Source organism: Vigna unguiculata, chromosome 11, assembly GCF_004118075.2.
Source record: "Vigna unguiculata cultivar IT97K-499-35 chromosome 11, ASM411807v1, whole genome shotgun sequence".
Lineage (NCBI taxonomy): Eukaryota > Viridiplantae > Streptophyta > Magnoliopsida > Fabales > Fabaceae > Vigna > Vigna unguiculata.
The window spans coordinates 5856938-5875163 of NC_040289.1; the positions used below are offsets into that span (position 1 = coordinate 5856938).

The following is an 18226-nucleotide window of genomic DNA, read 5'->3' on the forward strand; positions in this document are numbered from 1 at the left end:
CTGTGAGATATCTCAAAGTCTATAGCTTTGCATTTTTTAATGCATTGTCTCTATCTTCCTCTAAAACTAATCATGTGCATAAAAAGGCTTCAAAATAGAAAAATCGAATTTTATGCACCATTGAATAATGTGCATGGTCATATCCAAATTGATTATCTATTGAAACCTAACATGGCTTCTCATTTTCTATAATACCTAAAGAGTGTAAGTGATAGTTGCAAGAGGAATATCTTGTGTTAGCTCCAATTTTATTCGAGTAAATAAATTTTATTTCCAAAAAATTAGAAAATAGATAATAAACACAAAGGAATGAAATAAAAGTCTCTTTAAAACTTTTAAAATTTAAAAAAATGAAAAATATTTTAATTTTAGATTAAAAATTAGTTAAGAAAACAAGAAAATAAAAATTTAGGAAATTTTTTTCTTACAAAAAAGTGATGACGAGTACAAGTCTATTTTCATTCCCACGTCATCCATCACTCAAATTTTCTTTTTACACCTTGTTATGTTAGAAGTCCAACCCCAATTTGTGTTTTACTCTTAAACCACCTTTCTTTTTCTTGGGCCTGCAACCCAATTCATTTAACACTCTCACCCCATATTTTTGTTTCCACCCCGTTCTATACTTTTGAGGCATTGGGCCAGACCCCATTTTCTTACACTTTCTCTTCCATGCAGCATATTTAAGGTTCTGTAACTGGGGACAATATGCTAAATGGACAAATGCATAAAATGAGAGAAAAAAATGATTTTATTTTATATAATTAATAATAAATTTAATAAAATCAGGGAGTGAAAGTCAGCCAGAACCAGAATTTGGTTTTTACAATTTTTTTTCTTTATCCTCGTATGCTTGCAATGTCACACTCGATAAAGAACACTACTAATTAGTGCTTCAACTTGTTGGGTTTATTAGTATGAAACAAGAGAGAAGCATTATTCCACCCCACTACGTGGAAGATGTTTTGAGAATTTTCCTGACATTCATTTATATAACATTCACTTTTACGGTATCTCGAACCCATTTTCAGATAAAAAAAGTTTATTTTCGCTTTCATATTTAACTTTATCAAATTTTTGTTACATTCTTATCTTCATCGGATAACGAATATATTTTTATACTCATATCCATATCTATTTTAATATCAATTAAATAATTTTTATAAAATAATTAAAAATTAAAAAAATATAATATTATCAAATATTCAATTCTAAAAGGATAGTTGCTTTTTCAATATCACATATTTAAAAAAAATATAATTTATACATTTTAAATTAAAATAACAAATAAAATTTCATGAGAACTAAAATATTTATTAAATTTGCAAACATTAATAAAATCTAGTTGGTAAAATTTAAAAATATTTTTAAAAAGTATAAAAAAACAAATATTCAAATTAAAAAAATATTTTAAATGTCTCTTTACTTCAACTTTTTAAATTCTAATAAACTTCTTTTTGTATACACTAATAAAATTTATAATACATTACTTGATTAAATCACATAAAGAACAAATATTAAACTAATAATAATAGAATTTTAACATATATATTTCATCTTTTGAATCTCAATATATGTTGGATGGTGTATAAAAAAGAATCGTGACAATTACATTAAATTATTATATTATAGTAAATAAAGTTTATTTATGCAATTGTAATGATAAAATTACACGTATGATAATGAGTTAGAAAGTAAAAATAATTATAAAAAATATAAAAATAATTTTCTACATGATAAAATAAACAATATATAAAAATTAAAAAAATGATTAAATGTATGTCTTAAAAAATTTGAGAGACTATTGAATAAAATCACACTAAAGAAAACAAATGTACATTTAAGGGTATGATAAGATTAAAAATAGCTTAGATATCTAAGAAAACTTTTCAAAATATCAACCTAGTTAATAGTTTAGAGATAACAAAAATTGGTTTAGCGAAATAAAATAGTTATTCAAATGAAAGAAAAATTAATACCTAGTATATGAAAGGTTTATGATATTGAACACTTAAATTGAGAATGTTAAACATTCTCATGTGAAAAGAAAATATACAATAAATAAAAATATTAAAAAAGAGTAGAATTATTCAAATATGAGACAAAAAAAATATTTAATTGACATACATCATTTGAATATAATTGCATTAAGGTGGTGATAAGACAAAAAATATCTTGGAGATGTGAATGAATTTCATGACAATCCAAACAATTAGAAGAAATAAAAAATAGAAAGTGTGTAATGTGTGTGTGTGTGTGTGTGTGTGTATATATATATATATATATATATATATATATATATATATATATATATATATATATATATATATTAGGTTACTTGATAGATAATGAGTATTTTAATAACTTAGAAGAGGACAGAGATATGACAAGGATGAATATTATGGCAAGTATGAGGACGGTGACGGGACATATATGTACATCTTTATCTTCATTCTCATACCCAATTGAAAAAGTCGAATATTCCCCATACCTATATTCATTTAATGTGGAGATTCCATGTCCCGTCAAAATGGGATCGAGTTCAAACAATACCCATAGGTGGATTTCTTTGCCATCCCTAGGAAATATTTTATAATATGTCATTAAATAAAAATTTAATTACTAAAATAAACATTTAGTGTTGGTTAGAAGTCGATGCTAATAAGTAAAAATTGATGTTAGTGGTTAATTACTTTAAATTAATGTCATAGAGCAAACTCTAACATCATACATGCTAATTCATTAGTGTTGTTAGAATTGATGCTCCAATATTTCACAACCAAGAGGGGGGGGGGGGTGAATTGGTATTAACAAATTTTGCCCAATTTTAGCACTTTTGAAATTGTTTTGATAATAACATTTGCTTTTGAATCAATTGAAATAGTATGGTTTGATGCTTAATGTATGGAGCATTTATACTATGACAAGATAAAGAGAGGAAGATATAAAGCACACAAAATTTTTATATTGGTTCGATTCTTACGAATCTACATCCAGTTCATCTAGCAAACCACAACTAGATATATTCACTATATCACAAGAATTTCAAGATTTACAAATACACTTGATAAATCTAAATTCTAAGATAAAGGAACACAAATGCAAGGCATCCACACACTTGCACAACCACACAACAGCAAGGCTATCACACACTTGCTTAGGACAAAAAAACAGAAACACATAGTTTCAAATTGTATCAAAACACAAGAACAAAGCCTACAAAATGGATTGAGTACACCTTTTCCAAGACTGAAATTTCTTCATCTTGCCAAGTCAAAATTGAATGTGTCTTGATAGAAATCTTCAAGAGGACCTTCCAAGATAGCTCCAAGAACCTGTGTCGCACTTCTCTTTCTTTCTTTTGGTTTTTCAGATTCTTGTTTGCAGAAAGTGCAGAAACTGTTTTTATATAACAGCTGCAATCAGGCACGAACCTAGTCGACTACATTAGTTGGCTAGTCGACTATCGGGAAGTGCAAAAACTTTTTTTATGTAACAACTGCTACAAGCACAAACTTAGTCGACTACATTAGTTGGCTAGTCAACTATATTATGATAGAGTCCAACACCAAGTTCCAGGATATGCGTAGTTAACTATATTAGTAACCTAGTCAACTATCGGGACAACAAATTGATATTTTTAGGATATCACATCCATGTCAAATTAACAATGTAAATCTATTATGGGCATCATAAAAAACATAGCACATCACACATGCATACATTTAATAGCAATAAGTGTCAACCTTTGAATGTCAATTTTAAGTAGAGTTGGCTAAGATAACGCTAGTTCATCATTAATTTTTAAATTGATTTTTAATTAAAATAGTTTAGTGTGTGTCAAGTCATCACTAATGTATTTTATTTTAAATTTTATTTCATTGGCCACTGTGCATTTTTCACGTCTGATATCCATTGGTCGGATGTAAATAACTAGACGTAATAACTCCTTTTTGTGCTAGTGGTGGATGAAGGAGATGAGTATGAATGAAAGAGATGAGTATGGATGGAAAAGATGGGTGCAGATGCAAGAGATGAGTGTGGATGAATGTTATCAATGTAGATGAGAGATGAGAGTGGATGGAGAAGATGTGTGTCGACAAAAGAGATGAGTTGGGTTGAAGGAGATGTGAGCATATTAACATAGAAACATGAGAGAGAGAAATTATGAGAGCATAAATCTATGATTTTTAAATATGGACTTTTGGATTAAAAATAGTCTATAATTCCTATTTATTGTCATGATAGTGTACAAATTCATATCATAATATATAAATTAACGTCATTTTAACCGTTGCTAATTTAAACAAATATTAAAAATATTTTAAATTACCGTTGATCTAATCAATGATAACTCCAATAAGCAATAAAATAAATATTAAAATTAGTGTCAATCTATTTAACATTAAAAATTGTGACCTTGTAGATGTGATTGTGTGCAGTCACATAATGCTAAATTTTATTAATATGGTTTGTTGCAATATATATGAATATTAGATAATTTTTATAATAATAGTACTAAGAACGTGTAACTAATGAACATTGAATTTTTATAAAAATTTATAGATAATTGTGATATTAAATAAGTTATCATCTTAATAATTATTAATGTATTTTTATTTTATTTAAAGAACAAAAATATCATAAATTTTATATATTTATAATTGATAATTTATTTGATACAAAAGATGTTAAAAATTAATTAAATAATAAAATAACTATATATTAATGTTGTTAAAAATTAAAATATAATTAAACATAGAAAAACTTAAATTAACAAAAAATTAAAATTAGAGAGTTTTGGGCATTTCTTTAACAAATAATTATGAATTATATATGTATAACACTTATAGATATTTTTCTCCTCTAGATGAAAATATACTAATAATTATTAAAATCAGAATTCATTTAATATTACGGTTATTTATAAACTTTACAAAAATTCAATATTCATTACTGAAAGGCACCTGTTGCCATTATTCATATGATAATTCATCCTATAAATGCATATTAATTGCAAGATTTGAATATCAGATCAAACTTAATCTCTCCTAATAAATGGGACAGGTATTGTTTAATAAATATAATCATTCATTATGTTATCATAAAAAAAAAAAAAAAAAACTCAATTGAAGGTAGGTGTTATATTTCAGTAGTGTACATTAAATAATAAAGTCATTAATGAGACAAATTTATCAAACAAAAGTTGTTTTTATTAATTAATTGGAGAGAATCTAATAAAATCCTATTAATCGTATATGTATGAGCTTAAACAACCCAAAAAAGTGGCAAAATAAAAGATCAAATTCACAAAGATATTGTTCATGCACCTATCCTATTCCTTTATTTTCAATTGCCAAATATACAAATAACAAAATCATTTTTTTTAATCACCACACACAACAAAATCATAATCACGAAAACATACATGATCATGTTGAAGCAGAGGTTATTAGGTCACCATCATCCATCTTTATTTCCTTCAATCAATTTGGTTAAAAACACTCTAATCGGTATAAGTTAAGTAAGTATATATCTTTCTCTTATCTCTAAAAACACATAATATATATATATATATATATATATATATATATATATATATATATGGTTATTTTTATTTCCAATACTTAATAAACATTAAACTTACGATGATACCATGAAGAGAATTCGTAGGAGAGAGATATGCTATTAAAGAAACATCAGTATAATTTATAAAAAATCAATACAATTTTCAACTCAAAATTTTTAAGATAATAAGTTTATGATTTATTTTTTAATTTTACTTAGTGTTAAACTTATATTTATATTTGGATTCTCCACCACTCTTGTTACCGCATCTTCTCATACTACCCACGAGAATTCAACAATTTATATTTTATTTTCATTTTCATTAGATGAAGTTATATATTTATTTGTTAAATAATTTATTGTAAAAATAAAAATGAAAATAAAAAAAATATATAGCATTATTAAAAGTAGATTTGTGGTTTCATTCATGCACCTTTGCTTTTTGCTTTTTGGTTTACCACGTTCTTTTATTCCACTTGAATCTCCACCATAGGTCGCTTGCGTGTGTTAGCCCTAACCAAGCCAAAGCCAAAGCCAACGCTTTAATTATGGAAGCCCTTTTAACACCAAACTCCACATTAATTCCTCCATTCATGTGCAAATCACATCAATCATTCTCTTTTTTTTTTTTTTTCTGAACTTAAAATTTGTGTTCAACCATTTCAAATTCTCCAAAACTATAAATTTCAATTAGTTTTGTAAAGGAAAAAACACAGGATTAATTAGTCAAATAATATCTATTTTATTTAGATGTGTCAATTTTTAAAGATATGTTAATCTAGTTCCATTTTTTTTTTAAATGTCTCAATTAGACAAAAATTATTAACCTTGTTAATTGTATTCATGACTTTCACAACTAAATTTTAATACAAATATCAATACTTAATTTTGTAAGTCATTTTAAATATCAATATCGTTAACGGTATTAATAATTTTTTTCCGGAAGGGATTTACATTTTTTCAAAAGTTGAAACTCAATTGACAATCTGAACGAAAATAGGTATCATTCGACTAATTAAACAAAAAAAAATAAGGAAGAGAAAAGGAGAAAAAAATTAATAAAAAATAAATAAAATATGAGTTGAAAGTGTTATATTAAACAAAAATAAAAAAACTTAGAGTAAGATATAAGAATAAAACTACACCTCTTAAACTAGGTTTTTGAGATTTGGAATTGAAAGATGTTGTTATCCTCCTTTACATATTTGAAAAATGGAAAAAATGAGTAAAAAAGTAATAATTTTAGTTGTTATTAATAATTTTATTCATTTGTATTAAATAATGTTTATTTTTTAATATTGTTTTAATTGATAATAAAAAATGATAAATTAAAATAAACATATTTTTCAATATTTAAAAAAAAATATTTTTCTAATAGATTGTATATATATATAGTAAATGTTAGGAATATATTTTTTTTAAGATATCTTTATTGATGGTTGTTTGGTCTTTTTTCGGTTATAGATTACGAAAATTTATAATTATTAAAATATAAATTGTCTATATATAAATTTCGACACCAACTTTTTAATTCATACTTCAATCATTAATATCTGTTAAATTTATAAGGAATAACAAATATTGTTTAAGATTGGTTTAGGTTAGTCTAATAAATTCCTATTTTGTCAAATGCAAAGAAGGAAATTTCCTAGCACTTCATTTTTTCGTTCTTTTGTTATCATCTAATGGCCGAAATATACAACATCAAACTTTTCCACAAAAATATTTATGGTATAAAAATAAGAAGAAAAAAATAAATAAAGTGTGATATTTTGTAGAAAAATAAAAATAATCTTGTGTACCTGCCGACTAGTGTAAAGCACTGGGGTCGTTATTTAAGTGTAGCTGAAAAAGTATTGAAGTGACTGAAGAAGAAAAGAAGTGTGAGAAACTACGTAGTAGTTGTGCTTTGATTACACTCCACAAGTTATTTCTTCCTAAAATAAATTCCAACTAAATCATAATACGGGTATCATTCAATATTTTATCAGACACTTCTATTTAGTTTTAACTTAACTTTTAAGTATATTTTATAAAATTAGTTTACAAGGTATTCATCTATTTTTATATTATAAATTGACTTTATTTTTAATTTATGTAAGATAAAATGTGAGGCATATACATTTTAAATATAAGACTAAATATTTATAGATGGTCTAATGGTTGTCCAATATAGAACGAGTAGAACAATATATCCAACAAACAACAAACTTCGTTATGATAGGTTAATCCATGACTCTAATATTATATTAAAAAATAAACTTTAAACTTAACTTGATCCTATAAAATTGACTTGTAAAGTGTGATTTGTACCTAAATATGTAATGTAAATTGACTTAATTAAATTTGTATTAATGAATTAATACATTTTTATGCTAAATTTGTATTAAATTTGATGTTAAATGTGATAAAAGGTTAAATTTGTATTAAATTTGATGAATAAGTTTGGTTCAATTTGGTTTGATTTAAAAGAAAGAATTTTAAACCAAACCCACTTTTAAGATTTTGTTTGATTATTTTTGCTGTTTTTAATTTTTAATTTTTAATTTTTAATATTTTTCTTTTTATTAAAGATTTTTTTTCATCTTTAAAATTAAAATTTAATGATAAAAATATGTTACTAAAATTTGGTAAATATATTAAATTATAAAATTAAATATTTGATATCATTAAGAATATTAAAATCATATGTTTTTGTAATTTAAAACCAATAAATACAAAGCAAAAATTAAAGATTAATTTAAAGAACATCAAAATACAAACAAACAAAATATCTAATATGCGAAAAATTTAAATTTTAGACCTTTTAATCTTCAAGTAATTGTATTTTTATGTTGTAGATTTACGATATTTTTGTATTTCTGGGTTTTTATATCATCAATTTGTAAAACAGGGTCCGTTGAATTTTTTTTTCAAAATTAGATTAAATCGTTATGGAAGAGGACAACATTAAAGGTGAAGTCGTTCTCCCCAAACCGATTTCATTTTTTTTTTCTGAAAAAGTGATGTCGTCATAAAAAACGGTTTCTGCACATCTAAAATAGAAGTCGTGATGATGGATGCCGGCACGAGAGAAGTCGTCCGAGTAAAGAACGGTTTTACTTTTAGTTTGTTTTTTTTTCATCAGAACAAATCCTTAATAATGTTTAGAAAGTCATGGTTTTAGAATTTCTACGTTAGTGATGCGTGTGCAGAGTTTCTATTGTTGTCATTATCTATTTAAAAAAACTTGCTATTTGATGAATTGAGTTGGATGTAATGTCCTTTAAGTCTGCCACTGACTCATAATACATCATTTACTATTAAATATTAATTAAAGATCGGAACGGATTATCATCAAAACTAAAACCGGCATCCATCATCACGACTTTAATTTTAGATGTGCAGAAACCGGTTTCTATCATAATAATATCGTTTCTTTTTTAAAAAAAAATGAAACCAGTTGAGAGAAGGACGACATCGTCTTTTCTCATGATGACTTGATCCTGTTTCGCAAAAAAAAAATTCAAAAAATCTTATTTTACAAATTCGAATTACAATAGACTCTCAATTACAAAAAAGCCTAGATTTACCTATTTGGCTCATAAATAAGAACATGTCATTGTATACAAATATAAATATATAAATATATGTTGAAAATTGTTTAAATTATCCGTTATACGGGTACCCGTATATTTTTTAATATTCACGGATATTCGCAGGTACACGCAGATATTTATAAAATAAAAAGTTAAAATATTTAACAACAACCATAAATTCAAATAAAATATAATACATAACATTCATAAATTTCAAACAAAGTTTAAATAATCCATTTAAATAGTGTTGAATGACAATTTACAAAGAAAAAGAGATTGTATTTTAAAACCAATTGATAAAAAACAACCCAAAAATCAATGTGTTAGTATTTTAATCATGTTTTTTTTTTTAATTTAAATTAGAGTATAACGGGTATGGATATCCACAAATATAGATACTATGATATTCGTACCCATCCTGTTAATAAGTGAGTATACAAATTATATGTACCCATAATCCGTGAGTATCCATTTACAATATACATTCTCTACCTATTGCGGGTTTTATCTGTAAATACCCATGGTACGAATATTTTTACAGTATACGAATTTTATTCCACAATTCATCCAAGTTGACAACCAATTAATACAAAAAGCATAACAACATATCCGTGTATATGGAGACTTTGATACTGAGTGTAAGCTATAGAGATTTATATAGACTTACCTAAAAAAGTTAAAATTTATGTAACTTGAAAATGATGATAGTCATTATTAATTAATCAAAGGTGTTTGGAAAAAGTAATACTCATTATTAATCATAGGTGTTTTCTTGAGAATAGTACTAGCAGTGAGCAAACCAAAAGCGACAACAACCAGAGCAATAACAACTTGGAAAACAACTCATCTAAAATAGACCAAACTTGAGTAGATTTTATATCGGTTTTTTTCCGATGTAATATTTAACTTCATTATATATTTTATTCGGATTTTAGTATGAATTAATATAATATATCTCTCTTTAGATACAAAATTGTCACCACTGATTTTTTAAAACGTTTTTAATTAAACCGGTGTAAAATATTGTATTAGTGTAATATATATATATATATATATATATATATATATATATATATATATATATATATATATATTTTGGCAGAATTTGGACAAAAAATTTGGGGATGCCAAATTATATTTTTTATTTTTTTAGTTAAGAAAAAACTCTTCATTCTCTCTTCATTTCTTCTACTTAAAACAAGCACACATAATAGTATAATTCAGACAAATATGATTATCATTCATTATTATATATGATACCAAACCATGAATACCATTTTAGATAAACCTTTCGTACCTCATCAATCTGATTTGGTGAGTATTGTGAAATTTGATGACACTTTTTCTGAATCGCGTTCTAATGAATTTTTAAATTCATTATATGTAACTCTAGAAACTTTAGAGATATGTAACGTAGATGCAATTTTTTTACATGTTTATCACAAACTTTCCTCCTTCAAAGAAAGAATTAATTCTTTTACTATTTATCATAATTATTCTAATATAAATTTATCATCTCTCCTATATAAATTCAAAACTTTGCAAAATTTAGGTAGAAAAACACAAAATTCTTAAATTTCATAATTAAAGATTATATTCTAATCTCCGTTTCTAATCTATTTTTTTGTAATTTTTTCTTCTCACACACTTTTATAATAACTTACATGGTAGAAAATTTTTATAACAAAAACAAAACCCTAATCTCTTTTATAAATTAATATTTTCATTACATTTTTATTTTATTTATTATTATTAGTTTCCATAATATAAACTTAATATAAATAATATATAATTATAATTTAAAATATATATATAAATATATATTAAAAAAATTCCAAAAAATTTTGTATATATATATATATATATATTTTTTTTTTCACGTAGGAGGAAATAATAATCCATCATCATCCAACTAAGTATTTATGTCTCTCTTGATCTGATATTGAAAAAAAAAATCTTCAGCTTTTATACTTTGGTTTACCTCGCTCATTATAATAACTTCAACAAGTTTCATCTTCCAGTAAGCTTCTGGTTCTCCTCTTCAACCACTACACACTATCCTTAAATTTCAAAGATTTTTTTTCTCAATTATGAATTACGCTTGTTGACTCAATTCACATTACTATTTATTATTAAAAAACAATGATCATGTGGTTAATTGTTTAAAAGAAACTCGGTATCAAAGATCAATTTGCATATTACTTTTTATCATTATTGCAACATTTATAAATCGATCGTGCAACGAACACGTTGTTTTGTATGCACTTTTTCTCTTGTTTCTATCACTTGGGGTAACTTTTATTTTTTCATTTTTGTAAGAAATAAATATATTGATGAAATCTAAGTAGGGTACTCAACCCTATATACAAAGCTAAACATCTTCATATTGTGCTCAAACTCTCCACAAAAAAACAAAGTAAAGTACATTCCTATGACTAATTGCCCTTCCAATAACTCTTGTATCCGACCATAACTCCAAACAAGAAACTGCAACAACAGTGATGTTCTACAAACTGATTCATTCTATGTTTACCTTGTAAACAACGAAAAAGATGAAGAGAAAAGGAAATTCTATGTGTCCCTTTTGAATGAAAATCTGTAGACTGTTGAAAGCATGAGGATATATATGTTAAGCATGAAAAACAAAAGAAAAAAAGTGTGAAAAAAAAATAAATAATGTACATGTGGGGCAAAAGATCTTATCAACATCCATGATTTTGTCTAGCAAAATCTAGAGTTTCGTCTTTCATGGGACCCTTCCAAGATTTTCTGTCCCAAAACGTCTCTATATAACATCATGTCCACACTCCTTAAGACCCCCCTCTCCCTTCCCATCGATCAAATTTTCCTCTGCTCATTATTTTCAACTCCAACAATAACTTACCCTACCCAAGCTTCATCTAAATCTTTCAGCTCAAAGTGCTTGTCATATTGACTTCTTCTTCTTCTTCTTCTTCTTCATCTTCTTGTTCTGGTTGAAGAAATGAAAGATGGTGGCAGAAAACAAGGTGCAATGTCACCATGTGCAGCATGCAAGCTTCTTCGAAGGAGATGTGCACAGGATTGTGTGTTTGCTCCTTATTTTCCTGCAGATGAGCCACACAAGTTTGCCAGTGTTCACAAGGTTTTTGGAGCTAGCAATGTCAACAAAATGTTACAGGTTTTCAATTCTCAGCCACCCCTTCACTATCTTCTGATCATCATATATATATTTATCATTTCATTGATATATATACCAGTCAAATACTGTTAAAAAAACTTCTCAATCACTTTCATTAGGGTTGGTCTACTTTGATTTTTGTCTGAACCTTCTTACAAGTTCTCTGCTTTTGTTAGGAAGATAGGTTGCACTTTTTTAAAGCAGAGATCAAAACTTCTGCAATATATGGTAAAGTTGATAGCTTAGGTTCAACATAAAGAAAGTATTACACAAAGAAGCTGCAGCTACTTTTGCCTCAAACTGTATAGTATACTAATGGTTATAGTAAACCACCATTGCAGTTTAACCTAAAAAACACACACACACACACATATCTATATCTATATCTATATATATATATATATATATATATATGTATATGTATGATGTGTATTCTATATACATAGTTTACTTGGATTTACATTCTGTGATTTGAAAGGTGATTTAGCAAGGAAACTGATGTATTAAGCACTGTGTGTGAGAGAGAGATGAATTTAAGCAAGGAAACTGATGAAATACAAGACCCACTTGCTAGATCTTATAGCAGCTTTGTCAAAAGTTGCTTATTTATGCTGAGAAGAATCTGATCAACAAGGTTAACATAACATACACAGAGTATCACATGCTGATCAGATAAAAAGAAATGAATATATATATATATATATATATATATATATAAAATATTCATGTATTTTATGCTATACATTCTATTATATCATAAAAGCATTAGTTGCTCTAGGGTTTTCTAATAGTATCTGCTGCTGCTTACTTAAATAGGGACAAGATCACACTATCAAGAAAAAAATTGGCTATATTTTCCTTATATAATTACTTACTAGAGATGTTAACCTTTCAAATATATAGCTATTAATTGTAGAAGAAGAAAGTAGTCTTCCAAAAAAGTTTAAAGGGGTTACTTGTTCTTTGTTTTTTCCCACTTTTACTTCCGTTGTAGTAGTTAATTACAGTTGATGTCCCAAGCTATATAACTTTAATAATATATAGATTTTATTTATACAATTTCTTTTATGAATACTTTTAAAATAAATAAAAAATTTCTCTATTAATTTATACATAGACTACTTTGTAAAAGTTGTCTTACCTAAATTTAACTAATTTTAATTTATTATGAAGAAACCTTTTCTTTTTCTTTCTTGAAAATGGAAAAAATATGACCAAGTCTACAATAATCGTTCTTCTTTATTAAAGTGAGAGGTAAGTATGATTCCTTAGCACATATAAAGAAGACAAAGGATCGAGTATATATAAATTAGCTTTAGTGCTGAGAAGCTACACCCATGTCAAGAAGATAAAGTTAAAAAAGATATATGAAGCTAGGTACGTAATTATTATTGGCCATGTATGGCAATTTGTATTCCTTTCTTACTTTATGACCAGTTAGCTTTTTTTTTTTTTTAAGTCTTGGGTTCGTTGGTTAATCAATGTTATTTAAGAAAGAAGAAGAAAAAAAAGCTTATAGAGTTCATCTTTTTCTCTTTTCTCTTTAAAATCATGGGTTACATTGATGGAGACTGCTTATGCATGTTGAAAGTGATGTTGATTTCCCAGATCAAGATATTTTTCAATTGGTGATTAAATTAATGATATATATATGAAATGTTCTTTTGTAAGCATGACACATTGATGACATATTTGAACTTACTTATGTTCATTATATTCATGTACCAAATGAAGCAATCGAAAAAGAAAACCTGGGTCATGTCCATGATATCATTTTCATTTAGCTTTTTAGTTAAATAGTAACATGTATATTTTTTTTTTATTAAAATTTTGCAATACTTATATTTGTTAGGAATTCAAGTGTGAGTCTAAGTCCCACATTGATTAGAAATGAGAAAGTAGAGCATTATATAAAAATAAAAACCCATAAACTTATTGTCTTAAGATTTTGAGTTGAGAGTGGTGTCAATGTCTGATGCGGTTGAACTCAGGTTTCATTGGTGTTTGTGTCGCTCCAGTGAAACCCATGTAAACCTAACAATATTTATGAAGAATTTAAGTATATATGAAGTCAAAACTCTCACATACATGAGTAAGACAAGAAATTCATAAATAAACAATAAACCCTAAACAATATATAGTATTAACCATGATTTTAAATTCCTACTAGAAGCCAAGAGAAATAATTGCAGGTTAACTTTTGAGACACGAATATGTAGAATGAAGATAAAATTGTTAGCTGAATTTTCATACACGTTATGATATCACATGGTGTATTATTGTCCTACTCTATAATCCTTGTTTAAAACTAGGGTTATGATTTTCATACTATTATATATTCTCTTAGGTCAACAACTTCTTGTTTTGTTTTCTATGAAGCACATAGTTTCAACATACACCTTATTATACATGCAACTCTTTTTTGACTAACCATGATCTATATATTTCTATTCAAAAGGTTTTCATCATATCACTCATGAATCTAGGTCAACAACATCTCATAGCGATAGAGCTTCCACCTGAATATTCCTTTTACTTGTACTCAAGTTACGGCTAACTTTACTTTTTTTTACACATATTCACACATGTCATGATAATGTTGAGTGTGATATGTAACTTTTTGTAAGCAACCTAACTTCCACATTCACCACACAATTTGTTCAAAATAATCATTATATAATAAAGTCCTGTTACATATATTATATGCACTGTATCTCAGACACGTCACTTAGAATCTTCAATCCAATCGTGGAAGAGTTCTTTAAGTTAAAGTTTTTTCTTCTTTTTTTTTCCTGTTTGTCTTGTTGCACTAGACTCTACACATACTGCACCAGACCTGTTCAACAAAGACAAAAACAAAGTGGGACATTACTTTCAATCCTACCATCGAATTCATTAGGATTCTAACACCACAACAACACCATTATGAAATCCATTTTTTCAAACGTGGACACGAAATTAGAATTCATCCCTTTAAGTGAATAAATATAATTCTTTTAACTCCATCATATTAATATTTTTTTACATGTTAAATAGTATTTCAAATTGACATTTGAACTAGAACATGTCAAATGGTAGCTCAAACATCAACTTAACCTTTTATTTAACACGTTAAAAAAATTTCATACAGTTGGGTTAGAACGACTATATTTATTAATTTTTAAAGTTTGAGGACCAAACCATATCAAAATTTGGGACATTGACGAATTCCAATTTTGTGTCCAAAATTAAGAAACTAAAAACATATTTAATCATAATATCTTTAGTAAGATAAATCTCTAACATTAACCAACATCATGAATTGTCGTGTAAACATCAACCATATTAGCCAATATCACGAAATACCCAAATAGTACAGGAATGGAATTTAACTCCAACTTAACCTTACAAATGAAATAACACATAAGGTACATGGTGATCAAGTGTCCAAAGATTATACCTCACGCCAGTTTTGACGGTTTAAGATTTTTTTTTTTTACATATATGGAACAAGTTTATCATATTACAAAAATGATAAGTCCAAAGAATATTACTAGTGGATAAGTCACGTGAATTGATGATGACTTTAAAAATAAAATTGTGAAAATTCTGCATAACTCCTTTAGTGTTAACATTAATTTATGAGTGAACGTTTAGTAGTTGGTTTGATGGATTATATATAACATTGGCAGGAACTACCAGAGTACCAACGAAGTGATGCTGTTAGTTCAATGGTATACGAAGCGAATGCAAGGGTGAGGGATCCAGTGTATGGATGTGTGGGAGCCATATCTTCTCTGCAGCAACAAGTTGATGTGTTACAAACCCAGTTGGCACTTGCACAAGCAGAGGTTGTGCACATGAAACTGAGCCAAGTTTCAACTTCCTTTGAACAACTCAAAGCACTTCCTGCACCATCCAATTCATCCTCAGAGAACTTGTCTCCATCCAGTAAACTTGCCAAAACCCTTTTTGCCATGGACATGGTCGTTGATCAGCCAAACATGGGAGAGTCTCTGTGGTCATGTTAGTTCTTAGGTTACTATATTAATATTACTGTTATTGGAGTGCAGAAAAATGGGCATGCATGGCTAGCTACGTACGTACCCTTGTATCAGTAAGGGGTTGAATAAAGTTGATGATGGACTCCATTGAATCTCATATCTTCAACAAAACTTCAGCTTCTTTTTTTTTTTTTTTTTTCTCCATCATTTAATAGGTTACTTGTTATTATGTTTCTTTTGAGTTAACGACATTGATATATTGATTTTGATACTGAGTATATCTGTAAAGATCTTAATTATATATATTCATACATATGTTATAATTTTGAAATGAATAGAATTTATAATAAATTTTTACATGAGTTCTAGTAGAACTATAATGTGGTATCTTTTTTTGCCTTGATGCCACCAAAACTAGCATTCGCTTAAGCAACAAAGCAACCCTTCGTCGTGCAACAGAACTATAATGTGTCGTTTAAAACAAAGTGATAGTTATATATAATAATAAAACATACTAGTAAGCTAAAAAAAGAAAAAAGAAAAATTGATTAGATATAATATCTAGAATGCTTGAAAACTAAATAATTGATTATGTATCATATTGATAATATTTTAATTATATTTTATTTTAATATTTACTTAAGTTGGAGAATAAATATCGATGATTCTTCGATGAAATGATTGAAATCAGTAGCATGAATGGTCTTTGTGAATATATTAGGTATTTGATGTTCTACTCTAACATTGTAATCAATATTTATATGTTTGAACCTCTCATGGTGATATTGATTAAAAGCAAATTGCGTGGCTAGTTTCTTATCGCAAGAGCATATTTGTGTCAATTGAAACATAAAAATATTTGATATCATTGTTACCAAGCTACTTCGTTGGCCAGTGAAGATAAAGCATAATATTTTAATTCTGATGAACACTTACACACAATAGCTTGTTTGACAAACTTATAGGAAATTAGAGAATCACTAAGAAAACCACAAAAGTCCATGGTTTTTTTTGGTATCAAAATAGCTAGTCCAGTCTGGATCGGCTTCTGTTGAAAGATGAAGTTTGTTGTTGGTGAGAAAAAAGAGACCTTAACTGGTAATGGTGGTGAATTGCGGTGAGATGTGTGGTTAATGGATTCTGCATGTACTCACAAAGCTTGTGAACAACAAAAGTGATGTTTGATCTGGTAATGATCAAGAAAATAAATGTTTCAATTAATCTTCAATACAAAAGGGATCCTGGATAGGATTACCGGCTAAGTTTTAAGTTGTGATCTATATGTAATGTAGCTGGTTTTCTACCTAAAATTCCAATATCACTAAGCAAAGATAAAGTATATTTTCTCTTACTCGAAGATATCTTTACTGGGTTAAGCAATTTCAAAGCCTAAAAGAAGGATTGGAGAGAACCAAGAATCTTTAGTTTGAACAAAGAACTCCATGTCAATTGTAATTTATCGGCACATGAATAATCAAGGCTTGCTAGGATGATGTTGTCCACATAAACCAACAAAATGACCAATGAAAAATTGGAACCATGAGTAAACACATAGTAATCATTTATAGACGGTGCGAAACCATGTTGCAATAAGGTTGAAGAAAACTTGTAAGATGCTTGTCTTAGTCCATATATAGATTTGTTCAACTAGCAAACTAAACCTTTTGTTCTTGTTTTGTAACCCTAGAGAATATCAATGCATACTTCCTCAAATAACTCACCATTTAAGAATGTATTATTGATATTTAATTGTTCAAGCTCCAAATTTTCGCACCAATAAGAACTAATAAAACCCTTACAAAAGTAAGTTTAGCCATTGGTGATAAAGTTTTAAAAAATCAATCCCAATTGATTGTGTATGGCCTTAAGCTATCAATAGAAACTAACACAAAAAGGACTTATAATGTCATCCATTCAACATAAGACCACCAAAAATC

At 27.1% G+C, this 18226-nt stretch overlaps 1 protein-coding gene across 1 annotated transcript; it reads left to right on the forward strand.

Annotated features, from left to right (window-relative positions):
• The first annotated feature begins 11956 nt into the window (after positions 1 to 11956).
• Positions 11957 to 16556, forward strand: LOC114168603 (LOB domain-containing protein 4-like). The gene is made up of 2 exons (XM_028053489.1): positions 11957 to 12306; positions 15978 to 16556. Exons 1-2 carry the CDS (start codon positions 12130 to 12132, stop codon positions 16314 to 16316), a joined length of 516 nt encoding a protein of 171 aa, XP_027909290.1. The 5' UTR covers positions 11957 to 12129; the 3' UTR covers positions 16317 to 16556.
• Positions 16557 to 18226: the final 1670 nt, after the last annotated feature.